A 16,996-nucleotide genomic window follows, 5' to 3' on the forward strand; every position below is an offset into this window, starting at 1 on the left:
ATTTCGCCTTCACTAAAGGCAGGAATCGTGGTCACAGGCAGGCAAGGGTCATACACAGGTAGGCAAACAGGCAGGAATCAAAACTAGGACTGAAGGCTATAACTGGTTCACACAAACGAGTTAGGAAAAGGCTTAGTAGAGTCAAAACGAACAATACATTAAATTTGTCTACCTTGTATAATTAAAAGATCTAATAGTAACACAGCACATGTATATTCTAGTTACTTAGTTTCCAAATTTCTCTTATCACAAAGTGATACAAATTGAGGTAACTCTAACCTAATGTAGGAGTCGTAAAAGAAACGCCTGAAACTAGATCCCGTACATTTTTTTTCACCTTTATTTAACCAGGTAGGCTAGTTGAGAACAAGTTCTCATTTGCAACTGCGACCTGGTGTAATAAACATATTAAACACATGTAATAATGCATTCACTGACTGTTGTCTGCATGTGGCCTAACCATGATATTATAGCTTGCACACTGTGGTATAACCTTCCCCTCCCCCTGTCCATATATTATTACGCTTGAATAAATGGCCTTGTATTATACCTTATCCGCCTTGTCCAGTGTCTCAACTTGGTCTCGTTTCTCATATTGTTATTCATAAACACTGGCCAAGTTAAAGCATAGCAGTGTGAACAGACAACACAGAGTTACACATGGAGTAAACAATTAACAAGGGGTGGCAGGGTAGCCTAGTGGTTAGAGTGTTGGACTTGTAACTGAAAGGTTGCAAGTTCGAATCCCCGAGCTGATAAGGTACAAATCTGTCGTTCTGCCCCTGAACCCACTGTTCCTAGGCCGTCATTTAATTGTAGTGTGTCTCTCTCCTCTGCTCTCATCCTTCTAGACCTATCGGCTGCCTTCGATACTGTGAACCATCAGATACTCCTCTCCACCCTCTCCGAGTTGGGCATCTCCGGCGTGGCCCACGCTTGGATTGCGTCCTACCTGACAGGTCGCTCCTACCAGGTGGCGTGGCGAGAATCTGTCTCCTCACCATGCGCTCTCACCACTGGTGTCCCCCAGGGCTCTGTTCTAGGCCCTCTCCTATTCTCGCTATACACCAAGTCACTTGGCTCTGTCATAACCTCACATGGTCTCTCCTATCATTGCTATGCAGACGACACACAAATAATCTTCTCCTTTCCCCCTTCTGATGACCAGGTGGCGAATCGCATCTCTGCATGTCTGGCAGACATATCAGTGTGGATGACGGATCACCACCTCAAGCTGAACTTCGGCAAGACGGAGCTGCTCTTCCTCCCGGGGAAGGACTGCCCGTTCCATGATCTCGCCATCACGGTTGACAACTCCATTGTGTCCTCCTCCCAGAGCGCTAAGAACCTTGGCGTGATCCTGGACAACACCCTGTCGTTCTCAACTAACATCAAGGCGGTGGCCCGTTCCTGTAGGTTCATGCTCTACAACATCCGCAGAGTACGACCCTGCCTCACACAGGAAGCGGCACAGGTCCTAATCCAGGCACTTGTCATCTCCCGTCTGGATTACTGCAACTCGCTGTTGGCTGGGCTCCCTGCCTGTGCCATTAAACCCCTACAACTCATCCAGAACGCCGCAGCCCGTCTGGTGTTCAACCTTCCCAAGTTCTCTCACGTCACCCCGCTCCTCCGCTCTCTCCACTGGCTTCCAGTTGAAGCTCGCATCCGCTACAAGACCATGGTGCTTGCCTACGGAGCTGTGAGGGGAACGGCACCTCAGTACCTCCAGGCTCTGATCAGGCCCTACACCCAAATAAGGGCACTGCGTTCATCCACCTCTGGCCTGCTCGCCTCCCTACCACTGAGGAAGTACAGTTCCCGCTCAGCCCAGTCAAAACTGTTCGCTGCTCTGGCTCCCCAATGGTGGAACAAACTCCCTCACGACGCCAGGACAGCGGAGTCAATCACCACCTTCCGGAGACACCTGAAACCCCACCTCTTTAAGGAATACCTAGGATAGGATAAAGTAATCCTTCTCACCCCCCTTAAAATATGTAGATGCACTATTGTAAAGTGGCTGTTCCACTGGATGTCATAAGGTGAATGCACCAATTTGTAAGTCGCTCTGGATAAGAGCGTCTGCTAAATGACTTAAATGTAAATGTAAATGTCATTGAAAATAAGAATTTGTTCTTAACTGACTTGCCTAAAAAAATAAAGGTAAAATTAAAATAAGTCAATAACACAGTAGAAAAAAAGTGGAGTCTATATACATTGTGTGCAAAGCAAAATGTTTTAAAAGATATGCGAAGAAAAATATGTTAAAAAAACGATATATGCAAGACGTCTGACTGCTACGCAATCTTGGAATTCTCTGGTCTGGTCTTAACAAGGAGGTTCTCTCCTGTACTGTTCAACCAATCCATTAAATGTTAAGTTGGAGTGTTGCCTTGTTTATGGGTAGTCACTAGTTACCACAACCATAAACCTTGCCTATTTCAAAGTTTTCTCTTCTTAAAATCTGATTTTAAACCTAACCACGCTGCTAAATTTATGCATAATTCTAACCTTAAATTAAGACCAAAAAGCTATTTTTAGTTTCCATGAATTTGCCCAAAAGCTGAACACGCGTCACAATGTCTCTTTCCAGTTCCCCTGAAAACCGGAACATTCGGTTGTTGGGGCTCTGTAGGGTTTTGTCTAGAAGGGACACAGCTTGTCAAAACTTTTCATAGCAGGTTTAGGGAAATTTACGCAGCACGTTGGGAGATTTAACGTAGCAGGTTAGATCATTTCCCCCCACCTTTATTTAACCAGGTAGGCCAGTTGAGAACAAATTCTCATTTACAACTGCGACCTACATTAAGAAAAGGTTTCGCTAAAATGCAAGAAACGACTTTTGACGTTGTATCCTATCTAGACATGGCCACTCGGCAGAGGCTATTGGAATCGGAGATTATATATTATATTGACAAGATGACCGAACTAACAATTGAAATACATGTTTTCATGAAGGGACCATTCCAGCCAATGAGTGTTCAGATACGCGTGTGAAAAACTGGCAAAACTATGTCGTTTTTCTCAAAGTGGCTGGAATGCCACGTACATCCACTTATGTCAGTTCATTTGTAATAGTCTAAACATTACGAAACTATTATTCGATCAGGCCTCACGTAATTCGTAAATCTCATATACAAAAAAACCCTTTCGCTTTCGCCTCCTCTCTGGTGGAACTGAATCATTCAGTCTTGTTTTATTATCTGATTGGCTTCTGTGTTTCAAAATGCAAAGTCCCGCGCACTAATAATATGTCATGATTGGTTTATCTTTCTTTCTTTTCTAGTCGGCCGCATCCGGTATGAATGACGCCGCCGCGGATACAAAAAAAGAGAAAGGGAAAAAAGCTAGGAGAATTGCTAGCTAAGACCAGCGTTAAATATTTTACTCGTTTTTATATTTTGCGAAACCATTATCAGCTGTTTTGACTGCCGATGTTAACTAACTTATGTTAGCTAGCCAACAGAAAGAGATGATCGATATTTGAGAACATTTACCTGTTTTATTTAGCGTTAGCCTAGCTAACTATTATTAGCTAGTTGGCTAGCTACATGCTTAGCTAAATAGCTACGGAGGAAATAGTTAAGACGGCACGCTGTCTAGGTGACTACATATTTCACTATTTGTTTTCATCTGTGACTTTTTGTTAATATTGGTGAGAATGGCAACAACGGCCCTCTACGCGTGTACGAAGTGTAACCAGCGGTATCCGTTCGAAGAACTGTCGCAGGGACAGCAGCTGTGCAAGGTTTGGACTGGAGGTGTGGGTGCTAGCTAGTTGTGGGCGCCTGCTATTTAGTTAGCCCAAAATCTGGCAAAATGAATGGTTAAGTTAATTAACGTTACTGTACTATTACAGACGTATACGTGTTTCACGCGTGTTTAGACTGCTACCTGGATGTAGAATTCCAAGGTCTCTGGCCACATTCAGCCCTTATAGCAAGTGATAATTATGTAACCGCTATATCATTGCAACATGTCTGGGACGCAAATGGCATCCTCGTTAGCTAGATAATATACAATGGGACTATACAATGTATCCGCGAGTTGTTTTCTCACCGAAGTGTCCGCTTGGTGTAACAGACAAAATAATGTCAGATGAACTTGTGTTATTAACTAACGTTATCTATTTTCACATTGCATCGTCTATGACCTGTTCAGTTGTCATTAGTTTACACTTCATGCCACTTACTAACACGTCTATTTTATCATCAATGTAGTCTAACTACCGGCATTTACAGAACTGAATTCCAGTGGGCTCAATGTAGCGTTCCTCTTCGGCCTGTAGGGTAGGCTATGTTCCACAGAAATTCAAAATGGAATGGGCAAAAATCGAGTTATAATTCCAGTGGCAAATTATTACATTTTATTAAAACATTTTGCTATTCATGCTGGTGCGTTGTAAATACATATTTCCCATTGCCACAAGCTCACCACCACACACACAGGTTTTCAAGCTTTCTGCCCAGATTGACTAAATAACAGGTTCGTTGTAAATACTTCCCATTCATGGTAAATAATAATGAACAAATGCTTAACACTAAATAAAGGCAGACAAAGGTGTTTTGACAGGTAGGACAAACAACTCATGATTGAGGGTTTTTAATGACTAAGTTATTTATTAGTGTTATTGCCAACATTATTATTATTTTTTAAACACGATTATATTTATATTTTGTCCTTGAAAGAGCTTTAAGTGTTTGAAGAGATGAATCACTAATGCTTTGTTTTTTGTGTCAACAGGAGTGTCGCATCGCTCATCCCATCGTCAAGTGCACATACTGCAGATCAGAGTTTCAGCAGGAGAGGTGAGTTCTGCGCCAGCACCTGGTATTCTTATTCCATTCTTAATATAGTGAAAACATTGGATTCAGGACGTGATTTCTCTTTACCGTTCTTTATTCCAGCAAAACAAACACCATTTGCAAGAAGTGTGCCCAGAATGTAAAGCAGTTTGGGACAGTATGTTTGACTTGAATTATCTATTTATAATTGTACATTATGTACTGATTGACTCAGTTCTGGTTATGTTGGCCAAATTGTCTGCCAAATCAGGTTGAAACAGTCTTCTGTTGTTTCCCACATAGCCCAAACCCTGCCAATACTGTAACATCATTGCTGCTTTCATCGGGACAAAGTGTCAGCGTTGCACCAACTCAGAGAAGAAGTATGGCCCTCCACAGACCTGCGAGCAGTGCAAACAACAGTGCGCATTTGACCGCAAGGAGGAGGGCAGGAGAAAGGTGGGCACAGATTCCTGCTGCATTGGTACCCTGACATGCATGTTGTTCAACACTTGCGTATTCACTATCCTCCACTGTCCTGTGTGTGTTTTGTCAGGTGGATGGGAAACTGCTGTGCTGGCTGTGCACTCTGTCCTACCGACGTGTACTGCAAAAGACCAAGGAGCAGAGGAAAGGCTTCAGCTCCTCCCACTCCAACTCCTCGCTCAATGAGAAGGACCACCACTCCAGACAGCACCACCAGCAGCAAAGACACAGCAGCTCACACAAGTAGGCCCTGGCGCCACAGCCCTCTCCTCTACATGTTAGTCCTTTACATCCTCTGTAATGCAGGTCTCTGCTCTGTCACAATACTATATATGTATTGTGCTGAACAGGCACTTTCTGGAAGGATGTAGGGGTCTGAGTAATGATGCATGTGTCAAATATCAGAAGAAACATCTTGAAAGATGAAATTACATAACTTGGTTTTTGTTTGTGTGTGTATTCTCTTGTCTCTGTGTTGTAGACTCAGTGGGAGCTTAAGTCCAGAGCAGGAGCAGGGAATGTGGAAGCAGAGGTGACTTACCACCTCTTTCTGAATCACATTCCCTAGTGTTTTGACTTATGACAAGCCTATTTGCTTAGTTATGCAATGTATTTTAACTATGGGGCAATCTGGGACGAGTTCCGTTTTTGATGGAGCCTCTGTGGCTTAAGTTGTGTGTTGGTTCTCCCTTCAGCCATAAATCGTCTTCGATCCAGAAGGATACCCCAAAGAAGAAACCAAAACTGGAGATGAAGCCATCCAACGGGGACAGGTACGAGAGGAGTTTCAATCAGATGTAAGGAGTTACAAACTCGTTCTAACTTTTTGAAGTAAACCGGGCTGAACATCCAGTATGTTCCTGACACTTATTTTTGGCCTTCTTGGTTCTAACACACATCTGTGATGGTTGCCATCAAGGTGTTGTTGGAGCAGGTAAAGTTGGCCAGTGTGAAAAAGATCTCCAAACAGGTATTTTCCTTTTTCTGCCACCCTAACTTTTTTTCCCCCTGCTCTCTCCCTGCAGTAGTTCAATCACCCAATCTATGGATTCTGGAGGAACGGACAACTTCATTCTGATCAGCCAGCTGAAAGAGGAAGTGATGTCATTAAAGAGAATGCTTCAGCAGAGGGATCAGACAATGCTTGAGAAGGACCGAAAGGTACATGCCTAACTAATAGAGATATACCTAAACCTATTAATTCCAGGGTTTTTCTTTATTTGTACTTTTTTCTACATTGTTGAATAATAGTGAAGACATCAACAATGAAATGACACTCATGGAATCAGGTAGTAACCAAAGTGTTAACCTCTCTGGGATATTCGGGACGGTAGCATCTCACCCCGCCAATAGCCAGGGAAAGTGCAGGGCGCCAAATTCAAAACAACAAAAATCTCATAATTAAAATTCCAGCCACAGTCTGGTTTCAAAAAGGCTTTACAGCGAAAGCACCACGAACGATTGTTAGGTCACCACCAAGTCAGACACACAGCCATTTTTCCAGCTAAAGAGAGGAGTCACAAAAAGCAGAAATATAGATAATCACTAACCTTTGATGATCTTCATCAGATGACACTCATAGGACTTCATGTTACAGAATACATGTATGTTTTGTTTGATAAAGTGCATATTTATATCCAAAAATCTCATTTTACATTGGCGTGTTATGTTCAGTAGTTCCAAAACATGCGGTGGTTTTGCAGAGAGCCACGTCAATTTACAGAAAGACTCATAATAATAATAATAAACATAGATAAAAGATACAACTATTATACATGGAACTTTAGATAAACTTCTCCTTAATGCAACCGCTGTGTCAGATTTCAAAGAACTTATATTACAGGTCGTAGAAACATGTCAAACGAAGTATAGAATCAATCTTTACGATGTTTTTATCATAAATCTTCAGTAATGTTTAAACCGGAGAATTCCTGTCTGTAGAAAAGCAATCCCCTCTCCTTCGGCCCCACTTCACAGTAGAAGCCTCAAACAAGGTTCTAAAGACTGTAGACTTCTAGTGGAAGCCTTAGGAAGTTCAAAATGACCCCACAGACACTGTATATTGGAATGACCACCGATTTCCCACTTCCTGGCTGAATTTTTCGCCTGCCATATGAGTTCTGTTATACTCAGACATTCAAACAGTTTTAGAAACTTCAGTGTTTTCTGTCCAAATATACTAATTATATGCACGTTCTTCTAGCTTTTATGGCTGAGTAGCAGGCAGTTTACCCTCGGCACCTTATTCATCCAAGCTACTCAATACTGCCCCCCAGTCACCAAGAAGTTAAACAAATCAAAATATATTTGAGATTCTTCAAAGTAGCTACCCTCTGCCTTGATGACAGCTTTGCATTATCTCAACCAGCTTCATGAGGTAATCCATTTCAATTAACAGGTTTGCCTTATTAAAAGTTTATTTGTGGAATTTCTTTCCTTAATGAGTTTGTTGTGACAAGGTAGGGTTGGTATACAGAAGATAGTCCTATTTGGTAAAAGACCATGTCCATATTATGGCATGAACAGCTCAAATAAGCGAAGAGAAATTACAGTCCATCATTACTTTGACTGACCTTCATGTCTTAATCTGGAAAATTAAGAACTTTGAACGTTTCTTCAAGTGCAGTTGCAAAAACCATCAAGTGCTATGATGAAACTGGCTCTCATGAGGACCGCCACAGGAAAGGAAGATCCCGGAGTTACCTCTGCAGCAGAGGATAAGTTCATTAGAGTTACCAGCCTCCGAAATAGCAGTCCTAATAAGTGCTTTAGAGTTCAAGTAACAGACACATCTCAACATCAACTGTTCAGAGGAGACTGTGTGAATCAGAACTTCATGGCTGAATTGCTGCAAAGAAACCACAACTAAAGGACTCCAATAATAAGAAGAGACTTGTTTGGGCCAAGAAACACGAACAATGGACATTAGAGTGGTGGAAATCTGTCCAAATTTGAGATTTTTGATTCCAACTGCCGTGTCTTTGAGATGCAGAGAAGGTAAACGGATGATCTCCGCATGTGTGGTTCCCACTGTAAAGCATGGAGGAGGAGGTGTGATGGTGTGGGGGTGCCCTGCTGGTGACACTCTGTGATTTATTTAGGATTCAAGGCACACTTAACCAGCATGGCTGCCACAGTATTCTGCAGCAGTAAGCCATCCCATCTGGTTTGGGCTTAGTGGGACTATAATTTGTTTTTCAACAGGACAATGACCCAACACACCTCTAGGCTGTGTAAGGGCTACTTTACCAAGAAGGAGAGTGGTGGAATTCTGCATCAAATAACCTGGCCTCCACAATCACCTGACCTCAACCCAATTGGGATGAGTTGGGCTGCAGAGCGATGGAAAAGCAGCCAACAAGTGCTCAGCATATGTGGGAATTCCTTCAAGACTGTTGGAAAAACATTCCAGGTGAAGCTGTTTGAGAGAATGTCAGGAGTGTGCAAAGCTGTCGTCAAGGCAGAGGGTGGCTACTTTGAGGAATCTCAAATGTGAAATGTATTTTTGATTTAACACTGACATATGTGTTATTTCATAGTTGATGTCTTCACTATTATTCACTATTATTATACAATGTAGAAAATAATAAAACTGAAGAATAATTAGAATGAGTAGGTGTCCAAACTTTTGACTGGTACTCATACACACTTCTAAACTTTTTTATGTGAATTAAAAAAAAAAATTCTGTACTTCTAGCTCACAGAGCTCAAGGCGGACTTCCAGTACCAGGAATCCAACATGAGGGTGAAGATGAACAACATGGAGAAGGCACACAAAGAGTCCATGGAACAGCAACAGGTAGACTAGAAATTTCCATGCATTCCTTTACAAGAAAAAAAACTGACATCTTGTGAGCCATTGGCTACATTTACACGGTTGGCCAAATTCAGATCTTTTGCCCAATTATTGGCAAATGGGTTGATCTATTAGTGGAAAAAGATCAGAATTGGCTGTCTGTGTAAACGTAGCCATTGAGACAAGTTCCAACCCAATATGTTGACTGTTAGCCCCTCAAGTACATGGGATTCAAACAACTTTCCTAAGAAAGAGGCACAGTAGGATGTAATCAAACACTACTAGCTTGTGTGGTAAATGCTTTCATTAAACATAGATGGTTACATACTCACTACTTTTCTTTTACTACAGGCCAAAAATCGGGATCTGCTAAAACAAGTGGCCGCGCTCTCAAAGGGCAAGAAGTTTGACAGAACAGGGAGTTCACTGCTGTTACCGTAACGACAAGCCCACCCAACCACAGCTTGGAGGGACTTTGTTGTTTTAACACTGTGAAAGGCTGATGCCATTCAACCTTTCCCCTCTCCTTTCTGTTTTCTCAATTTTGATTCTTCTCAGTTTTCTTCATTGGAAAACCTGGTGAACATGCTGTACATGGAAATTGTCTTTCATGTTGACATGACAATAAGAATGCGTCCTCATGTTTTGACCCCAAGTTAAAAATGTTTTATCTGGATGGAGGGAGGAGAGAGCCTCGTTAACACTGCCTGGGTCCAGCAACATGGTTTGCGCAAGGTGGAAAAGATTGCCAACATCAAAGAACCAAGTTGATTTTTATAGATGTCATGGAATTATTTATTCAATTGTCTTTCTTAGTGTTTTCTCACCACATACTCTGAGCATTTCCCAGGGTTTGGGGGATTTTTGTCTTCAACAGCAACTTTCTCTGCAACATATTAGTTATATTTTTCTAATTGGACATAATTATGGAATAGGTTCTCTCCTCATTGGAGAGACCCTTCTCAACTTACTATGTATGCAAATGTTAAAATAGTGTCCAACCACAGCGTTGCTGGCCAGCAGCGGAGACTTCTCTCGGCGTTAAAGTCTAAAAACCATTAACTCTTTGAGAGATTTTTAAACCTTGTTATTTAGAGACCCCTCCCGGCTGCCCTCTTTCTCACTGTGACAGCTGTAGTGCTTTGCTGTTTCTCTGTAGTGGAACGATTGTAATACTGCATGACTTAGTGCCATATACAGGTTGGCATTGGGGTCTCATGTACTTTTAGACTTTTGTCCTTTTTTTATCACATGTAAAGGTATTACAGGGGTCAGCCTATGTATTTAAAATGTGTAACTTGTATCGGTTTTAGTGAGTATGTGTAGGCTGGGTAATTATATGTAGAATATGGTTTTTAAAGGAACACAACTTTCACTTTACAGCTCTGGACCAAACTGGTTTCATACTGTGGCGTACAGATCACTTTTGTACTTTTTTTCCAAACCCAATGTTTAAAAAAATATATTAAATCTGGTTAAACATGTTTTTGTTTTTATTTGTTGCATTCTCAGCAAGCAGTGGCTCTCTAATACTGTGCCCATCCAATACCCACCCAAACACCACCATATTGTGCCTGTACGTTTTCCTGTTCCACCAGAGCTGGTGTACGTGTTAAATGATATTCAAGAGTTGACCACTAGGTGGCACTTGTTTGCTTTACTCTATAAAATCTGACATGCTGATTTATACATTGCTCTACATTCAATGGGTGCATTGGACAGTCGACTTTAAAGGTGAGTCCAGACTGATCTACAAATTAGCTTACATCACAAATAACTACTCAATATTAATTATTGATCAGTCAGTGTCACAATTTACTAGGTCTGGAAATTGCCAGGGACCTCACGATATGTTATCACGATATGATAGGCTAATGAATTGCGATTGGATAGTAATAAAATTAGTATTTGATGTTCCAAACATTGCTCACCATTTGTCTGATGCAGAGAGACATGAATGAGTTTGGATCAGTCATGGGGAAAGAAAGCTGAAAACAAATTGGCTCTATTAAAAAAAGAGCAAAAGTAATATCCTGATATGTAACTGGATATTTTTCACCCATCACTACACTTTACCCATGATCACAGTTTGGATGGTCTGGAACTAATCTAATATTACCTGAGGATTTTCCAAAGAAGACCGATAGAGAATTCTTTATATCTGTCCAATTGTGGCATCTGAGGTGAAGGGCGGTGCCAGTGAGGCCATCTCCATTTTGAAGTAGTCAATTTCCTTCTGATAGTTCTGAGTTGGCAAACAAACTGAAAGGGTGTACATTGCCACCTGGAGTGTTTGAACCGATATAAAGCCACGGTTGTTGATTTACTGCTACCTGTAGTTATAAAATGTTTGATCATGAGCATAATTCATTGGCTGATGACCTGGATGGAATTATATGATGCTCCCTTATCCCATAGGAAGACCCACCCAGTTGACTACTTCAAAATGGTGAATATCCTCAATGGCGCTGCCCATGCTAAAACTTTAAGGCACTAAAGTCCTCTTTCACCTTTGGATTTGTTTTGTCTTAACCCTACAACAAGGGCCTTTTTTCAATTGGATTTGCACAACTCCTGCATCCTGTCTCCATCCTCTCTTCCCTCTTGAAAAAAGTCAAAGATAATCGAGGCGAATGAATGTAGACGAAAATGTGCTTGTGAGAAGATCCATCACTTGCGAGTCATCAAATTACATTTACAGGGGTGGTTCCCAAAATAAATGTGTAAAGTGATAAAAACTAATTAAGGTAGGTAGGCATATAGTTTTTAAATGTGCACATGCTTTTCTCCTTTGAAAATACAACAGCTGATTCAAAGGGTGTATGGCAGGTATCAAAACTCTTCCACGGTAATATAAACTTGTGCTTCCTCACCAAAAGGAGGATATCAAGGAGGGGAGGACAATCTTCTGTTTAGCATACTCCTCAACCATTTATCCATTTACAGGTGACAGAGGAGAGCAGACTGAGGACAGACTTTTGCCCAAATGAGAAAATGCCAGGGAATCAGCACAGTGGAATTTTGGGAGATTCTCAATTGGTTTGATCAACTCTTCCGTCCTCTCCTCCTTTTGAAAAAGGTAAATGGTAGTCAAGGGGAGGAGAGGAAAGTAGAAACAAATGGACATCATGCAAATGACGTTTACAGTGGTGGAGTCCTCTATTAATTGTGTAAAGTAGTAAAAATACATTTAGCTAGTTGTGATAAAAGGATAAAAAAGCATAGTGTTTTTGAAATATATGCATGCTTTCTCCTCCGTGTAAACAACAGCTGATTCAAAGGGGGTTTGGCGGATCTCTAAATTCTTCCCCGAAGGACTCAGGTAGGATTCTCTTGTGCTTCCTCAGAGGAAGGAGGCTGTCAAGGAGGTGAGGACACTCCTCCGTTTGCCTACAAACTAACTGATATTCTCCTCAACCACTTATAGGTTTCCTGGTCACAGAGGAGAGAGGACGAAGGAGTCAAGGAGAGGACAGTCTTTTTATCAAGTAAGAATCTCCCTTAGACTTGTGATTTCCATCAAACAAGTTACGTGAGTGCAGAGAGAAGGTGCCCAACATTGAAGGCCTGTCATCCCATGTCACTTTGTTTAGAAACAAGTTTTCGCAATTCTATTTACATATGTTATCTGCTAGTCATTCAAAATGGTATGCACAAACAGCAAACACATTGCAGTCTATGGATCAGGTAGTTCAGCCCTGTAGAAGGACATAGGCTTCAGAAGGGTCAGCTGGGCTGAAGTAAGGTTCAACAGTCCAGAATGTGGGTCAATGCAGGTATGAATGTGGATCAATGCATTGGGGTCTACACTCGGGTCCTCTTGACTGAGGCAGTATTATCTATATGGATGCTTCTTCTCTCCTCCCCCTTTCCTGCTCTCCCTGTCAGAATTTATTGGTGATGTCAATGACCTACCCCAACAACAGAATGGTGTGGGCGTTTACTAGTCATTAAAAATATTAATGTAGACCACTGATCGGCCAGCTTAGTTAATGAAGCAGGATGGCATTCTCCTTTAGGAAATAGCAAGCATTTTTTTAAACTTCTGTTTGAGATTCAAGTTTGAGGTGGGGATTTTGAAGTGTTTTTTCTCCAATTTATGCTTTGACCACAAATACGAGTAAAAGACTAGTCGACAGCATTTTTGGGGTATGGGTTAACAGAATATTACAGTTTTAAAAGGATATTTTCACAGTTACTTTAAGAGTTACATTTTATGGAAAGTAGATGTAACTTAGACCCAATATATGTGGCCCCACATCTATGGTTTTAGATTCTGTTTTATTATGCCCTTTACCATTTACGAAATCCGCCGGGATCATTTTGCACTATTACAATGGTTCTTATGGAATTTACTGTTGATAATACACTATGTTGTCCTTCAGCCTTCCAATAATGTAAGGATAATACAATTATTACTGACAGCTTGACAAAAGCCATACAGTTAACAACAGCCTTAACTAGAGAAACAGCAGGTGAATGTCAAAGTTGAATCTGCTCAAACTCATGCAGAGAAGAGAGAACAGCAGTTCGTATTCACAGAGCTCTGACAGAAAGAAAGGCACTCTGGATCTGTTCATAAAAAACAGGAAGTGAATACTTCTGCCAAGAAAACCTGAATCAGACCAACATATTTTTGTATATTCACAAGAACCTCATTATATAAGTCTCAACAATAATGAACAAAGGCACACAAAAAAAGCTTTGTTATTCATTATATGAACTGAATTGTGACCAGGCATTGAACCTTGATTGCTGAGATATGAAGTAGGAGTTGTTTATGAATTTGATTGTTATACTGCGATGTGTTGTAATGCATAATATAGTCATCCTCACACAGTATAGGAAGTACTGAGAATCTGATATCAAATCAGAAGCCACTCGCTCCTGCCAGCTACCAATCTGACCTTCCTCTGTGTCACTGTCCAGCAATGGAAACAAAATATTTTATTGCTTTGAAAAATTCTCAGCGGTTTGGTATGCGCACTGTATGGTGCAGACATATCTGTGGGGCAGACTAATATGCATAAACACAAATTGCAATATAGCCAAGCCATTTCTGCATAACCTCCCAAACACCTAGCTAACAGGGTCTGGAAATCAGTCTCTTGCTCTAGCCACAGCCAGTGATCTGTGTCTGGGTTTCCCAGTGAGCTCAGACAGGCTTCATTGTGTTGGAGGACCCTGTGTTATGATAAGATGTATTATTTTGTTGCTGCCAGTGGGACTGAGTGTTGTGTAAACCAGCCATTGAGGGTCAGGCAGTGCAATACCTGATGACAGAGTTTAGAGTTTGAAAGTAAACCAGCTACAAAGTAACTGGAAGAAAGGTGCACATTCAATACCCACCTATTGGAACCAAAATGAGAAGTATATGTGTCCTGTAGTAGGGACAGGTTTAACGAAGGACACAAACTACCCACTGGGTGCAGAAGTCACAACACGGTATAGCTTTGATTTACATTTGGTTGATGTAAACGTGATTCAACGAGAAATCAACAAAATAATTCAGTGTCATTGGATTTATGTTCAAATTTAGGGGAAAAAAACACAATGCCCTTATGCCAATGACTTTTTACAAATCCAATCGGTTTTGCATGTTGAGTCGTCATCACAGATTATTTTGGTTGAAATGTAAAGGGAAAAAACTTTGATTCAACCAGATTTTGTCCAGTGGGTAGCTTCAGTGCCACAGAGAGATTATAATGTATGTGACACACAGCAGCACTGACCAAATAGAGGGGTTACAGTTCTTTCAGAAAGTATTCAGTCCCCTTGACTTTTTCCACATTTTGTTACGTTACAGCCTTATTCTAAAATGGATTACATACACAATATGTACACACAGTAATCCCATAATGACAAAGCCAAAACAGGTTTTTAGAAATGTTTGCTAATGTGCAAAAAAACCTGAAATACCTTATTTACATAAGTATTCAGATCCTTTACTATGAGACTTGAAATGTTGCTCACGTGCATCCTGTTTCTATTGATGACACTTGAGGTGTTTCTACAACTTGATTGGAGTCTACCTGTGGTAAATTCAATTGATTGGACATGATTTGGAAAGGCTCAGACCAGTCTTTACAGTTGACAGTGCATGTCAGAGCAAAAACCAAGCCATGAGGTTGAAGGAATTGGCCATAGAGCTCTGAGGCAGGAGCACAGATCTGGGGATGGGTACCAAAACATGTCTTCAGCATTGCAGGTCCCCAAGAACACAGTGGCCTACATCACATTTGGAACCACCAAGACTATTCCTAGAGCTGACCACCCGGCCAAACTTAGCAATCAGGGGAGAAGGGCCTTGATCAGGGAGGTGACAAAGAACCTGATGGTCACTGACAGAGCTCCAGAGTTCCTCTGTGGAGATAGGATAACTTTCCAGAAGGACAACCATCTCGGCAGAACTCCACCAATCAGGCCAGACTGAAGCCACTCCTCAGTAAAAGGCACATGACAGCCTGTTTGGAGTTTGCCAAAAAGGCACTTAAAGGACTCAGACCACGGGAAACAATATTCTCTGGTCTGATGAAGCCAAGATTGAACTCTTTGGCCTGAATGCCAAGCGTCGCATCTGGAAGAAACCTGGCACCATCTGTATGGTGAAGCATGGTGGTGGCAGCATCATGCTGTGGGGATGTTTTTCAGCAGCAAGGACTGGGAGACTAGTCAGGATCGAGGCAAAGATGAACGGAGCAAAGTAGAGATATCCTTGATGAAAACCTGCTCCAGAGTGCTCAGGACCTCAGGCGAAGGTTCACCTTCCAACATGTTAATGACCCAAGGACGCAGCCAAGATAACGCAGGAGTACCTTCGGGAAAAGTCTCTGAATGTCCTTGAGTGGCTCAGCCAGAGCCCGGGTATGAACACGATTGAACATCTCTGGAGAGACCTGAAAATAGCTGTGCAGCGATACTCCCCATCCAACCTGACAGAGCTTGAGAGGATATGCAGATAAAAATGGGAGATACTCCCCAAATACAGGTGTGCCAAGCTTGTAGCGTAATACACAAGAAGACTCGAGGCTGTAATCGCTGCCAAAGGGGCTTCAAAAAATAACTAAGTAAAGGGTCTGAATACTTATATAAATGTGATATTTCATTATTTTATTTTTTATATACATTTGCAAACATTTCTAAAAACCTGTTTTTGCTTTGTCATTATGGGATGTTTTGTGCAGACTGACCATTTTCACTGTAGCTTTCGGCTGGAAAGTCTCTCAGTTTACAGCATTGTAAATGTCGGATTTCTTACTGGGTAACACTTTTTGCTTGTTTGAAGCAAGCTCTCGCACGGCAGATTTACAGTGTGTATGAAAACACAAGCTGAAATCCAGATTAGTGTCAAATTCAATAATACACATTGAATTACACCTGAATAAACAATTGTGACTAGTTTGAAATATTGAGACTATAAGATGTCATAAGTATAACTCTTTATCTTTGTATGGGAGGAGCCAGAAATCAATGACACAGCCAATCAGATCATGCCAACATGACATGAGGGCTTGAGTATTTTTCTCTCCAGTTATTCTGACAGTATTAGTACAGCATAGTGATCACCTATAGTACAATGAAGGTCTTCAATTCCCCCAACATACAGTATATAAATACTCTGGATGTTTGCAGCTGTACACAGCCCATCTGTAAATAGCCCATCCAACCAACTACCTACCTCATCCCCATATTTGTTTTTGTTTTTCTGCTCTTTTGCACACCAGTATTTCTACTTGCACATCCTCATCTGCACATATATCACTCCAGTGTAAATTGCTAAATTGTAATTACTTTGCCACTATTGGCCTATGTATTGCCTTACCTCCTTACTTAATTTTCACACACTGTATACAGATTTTTCTTTTGTGTTATTGACTGTACGCTTATTTATCCCATGTGTAACTCTGTGTTGTTGTTTTTGTCGCACTGC

The 16,996-nt window shown here is 41.3% G+C and overlaps 1 protein-coding gene across 2 annotated transcripts; it reads left to right on the forward strand.

Moving 5' to 3' along the window:
* Positions 1-2,919: 2,919 nt before the first annotated feature.
* On the forward strand, positions 2,920-10,550 carry fam76b (family with sequence similarity 76 member B). 2 transcript variants are annotated; one of them, XM_046306934.1, is made up of 10 exons: positions 2,920-3,748; positions 4,744-4,808; positions 4,908-4,962; positions 5,088-5,243; positions 5,341-5,513; positions 5,752-5,802; positions 5,966-6,067; positions 6,296-6,431; positions 8,968-9,069; positions 9,418-10,550. In XM_046306934.1, the coding sequence occupies exons 1-10, from the start codon at positions 3,662-3,664 to the stop codon at positions 9,505-9,507; spliced, it is 1,017 nt and encodes a 338-aa protein (XP_046162890.1). In that variant the 5' UTR covers positions 2,920-3,661; the 3' UTR covers positions 9,508-10,550. The 2 variants fall into 2 exon arrangements, with proteins under 2 accessions (XP_046162890.1, XP_046162891.1); XM_046306935.1 differs by having other exon boundaries at positions 2,932-3,748; positions 5,966-6,043.
* The last annotated feature ends 6,446 nt before the right edge of the window (positions 10,551-16,996 follow it).

This window comes from Oncorhynchus gorbuscha, linkage group LG16 (genome assembly GCF_021184085.1).
Source record: "Oncorhynchus gorbuscha isolate QuinsamMale2020 ecotype Even-year linkage group LG16, OgorEven_v1.0, whole genome shotgun sequence".
Classification (NCBI taxonomy): domain Eukaryota; kingdom Metazoa; phylum Chordata; class Actinopteri; order Salmoniformes; family Salmonidae; genus Oncorhynchus; species Oncorhynchus gorbuscha.

What these genes read in the sequence shown, in the direction of transcription:
- fam76b (XM_046306934.1), top strand. Translation starts at nt 3,662, where the DNA reads ATGGCAACAACGGCCCTCTACGCGTGTACGAAGTGTAACCAGCGGTAT. An exon ending in AGGAGGAGGGCAGGAGAAAG is followed by an intron (nt 5,244 to 5,340) that starts GTGGGCACAGAT and finishes GTGTTTTGTCAG; the next exon opens with GTGGATGGGAAACTGCTGTG. An exon ending in CAGGGAATGTGGAAGCAGAG is followed by an intron (nt 5,803 to 5,965) that starts GTGACTTACCAC and finishes TTCTCCCTTCAG; the next exon opens with CCATAAATCGTCTTCGATCC.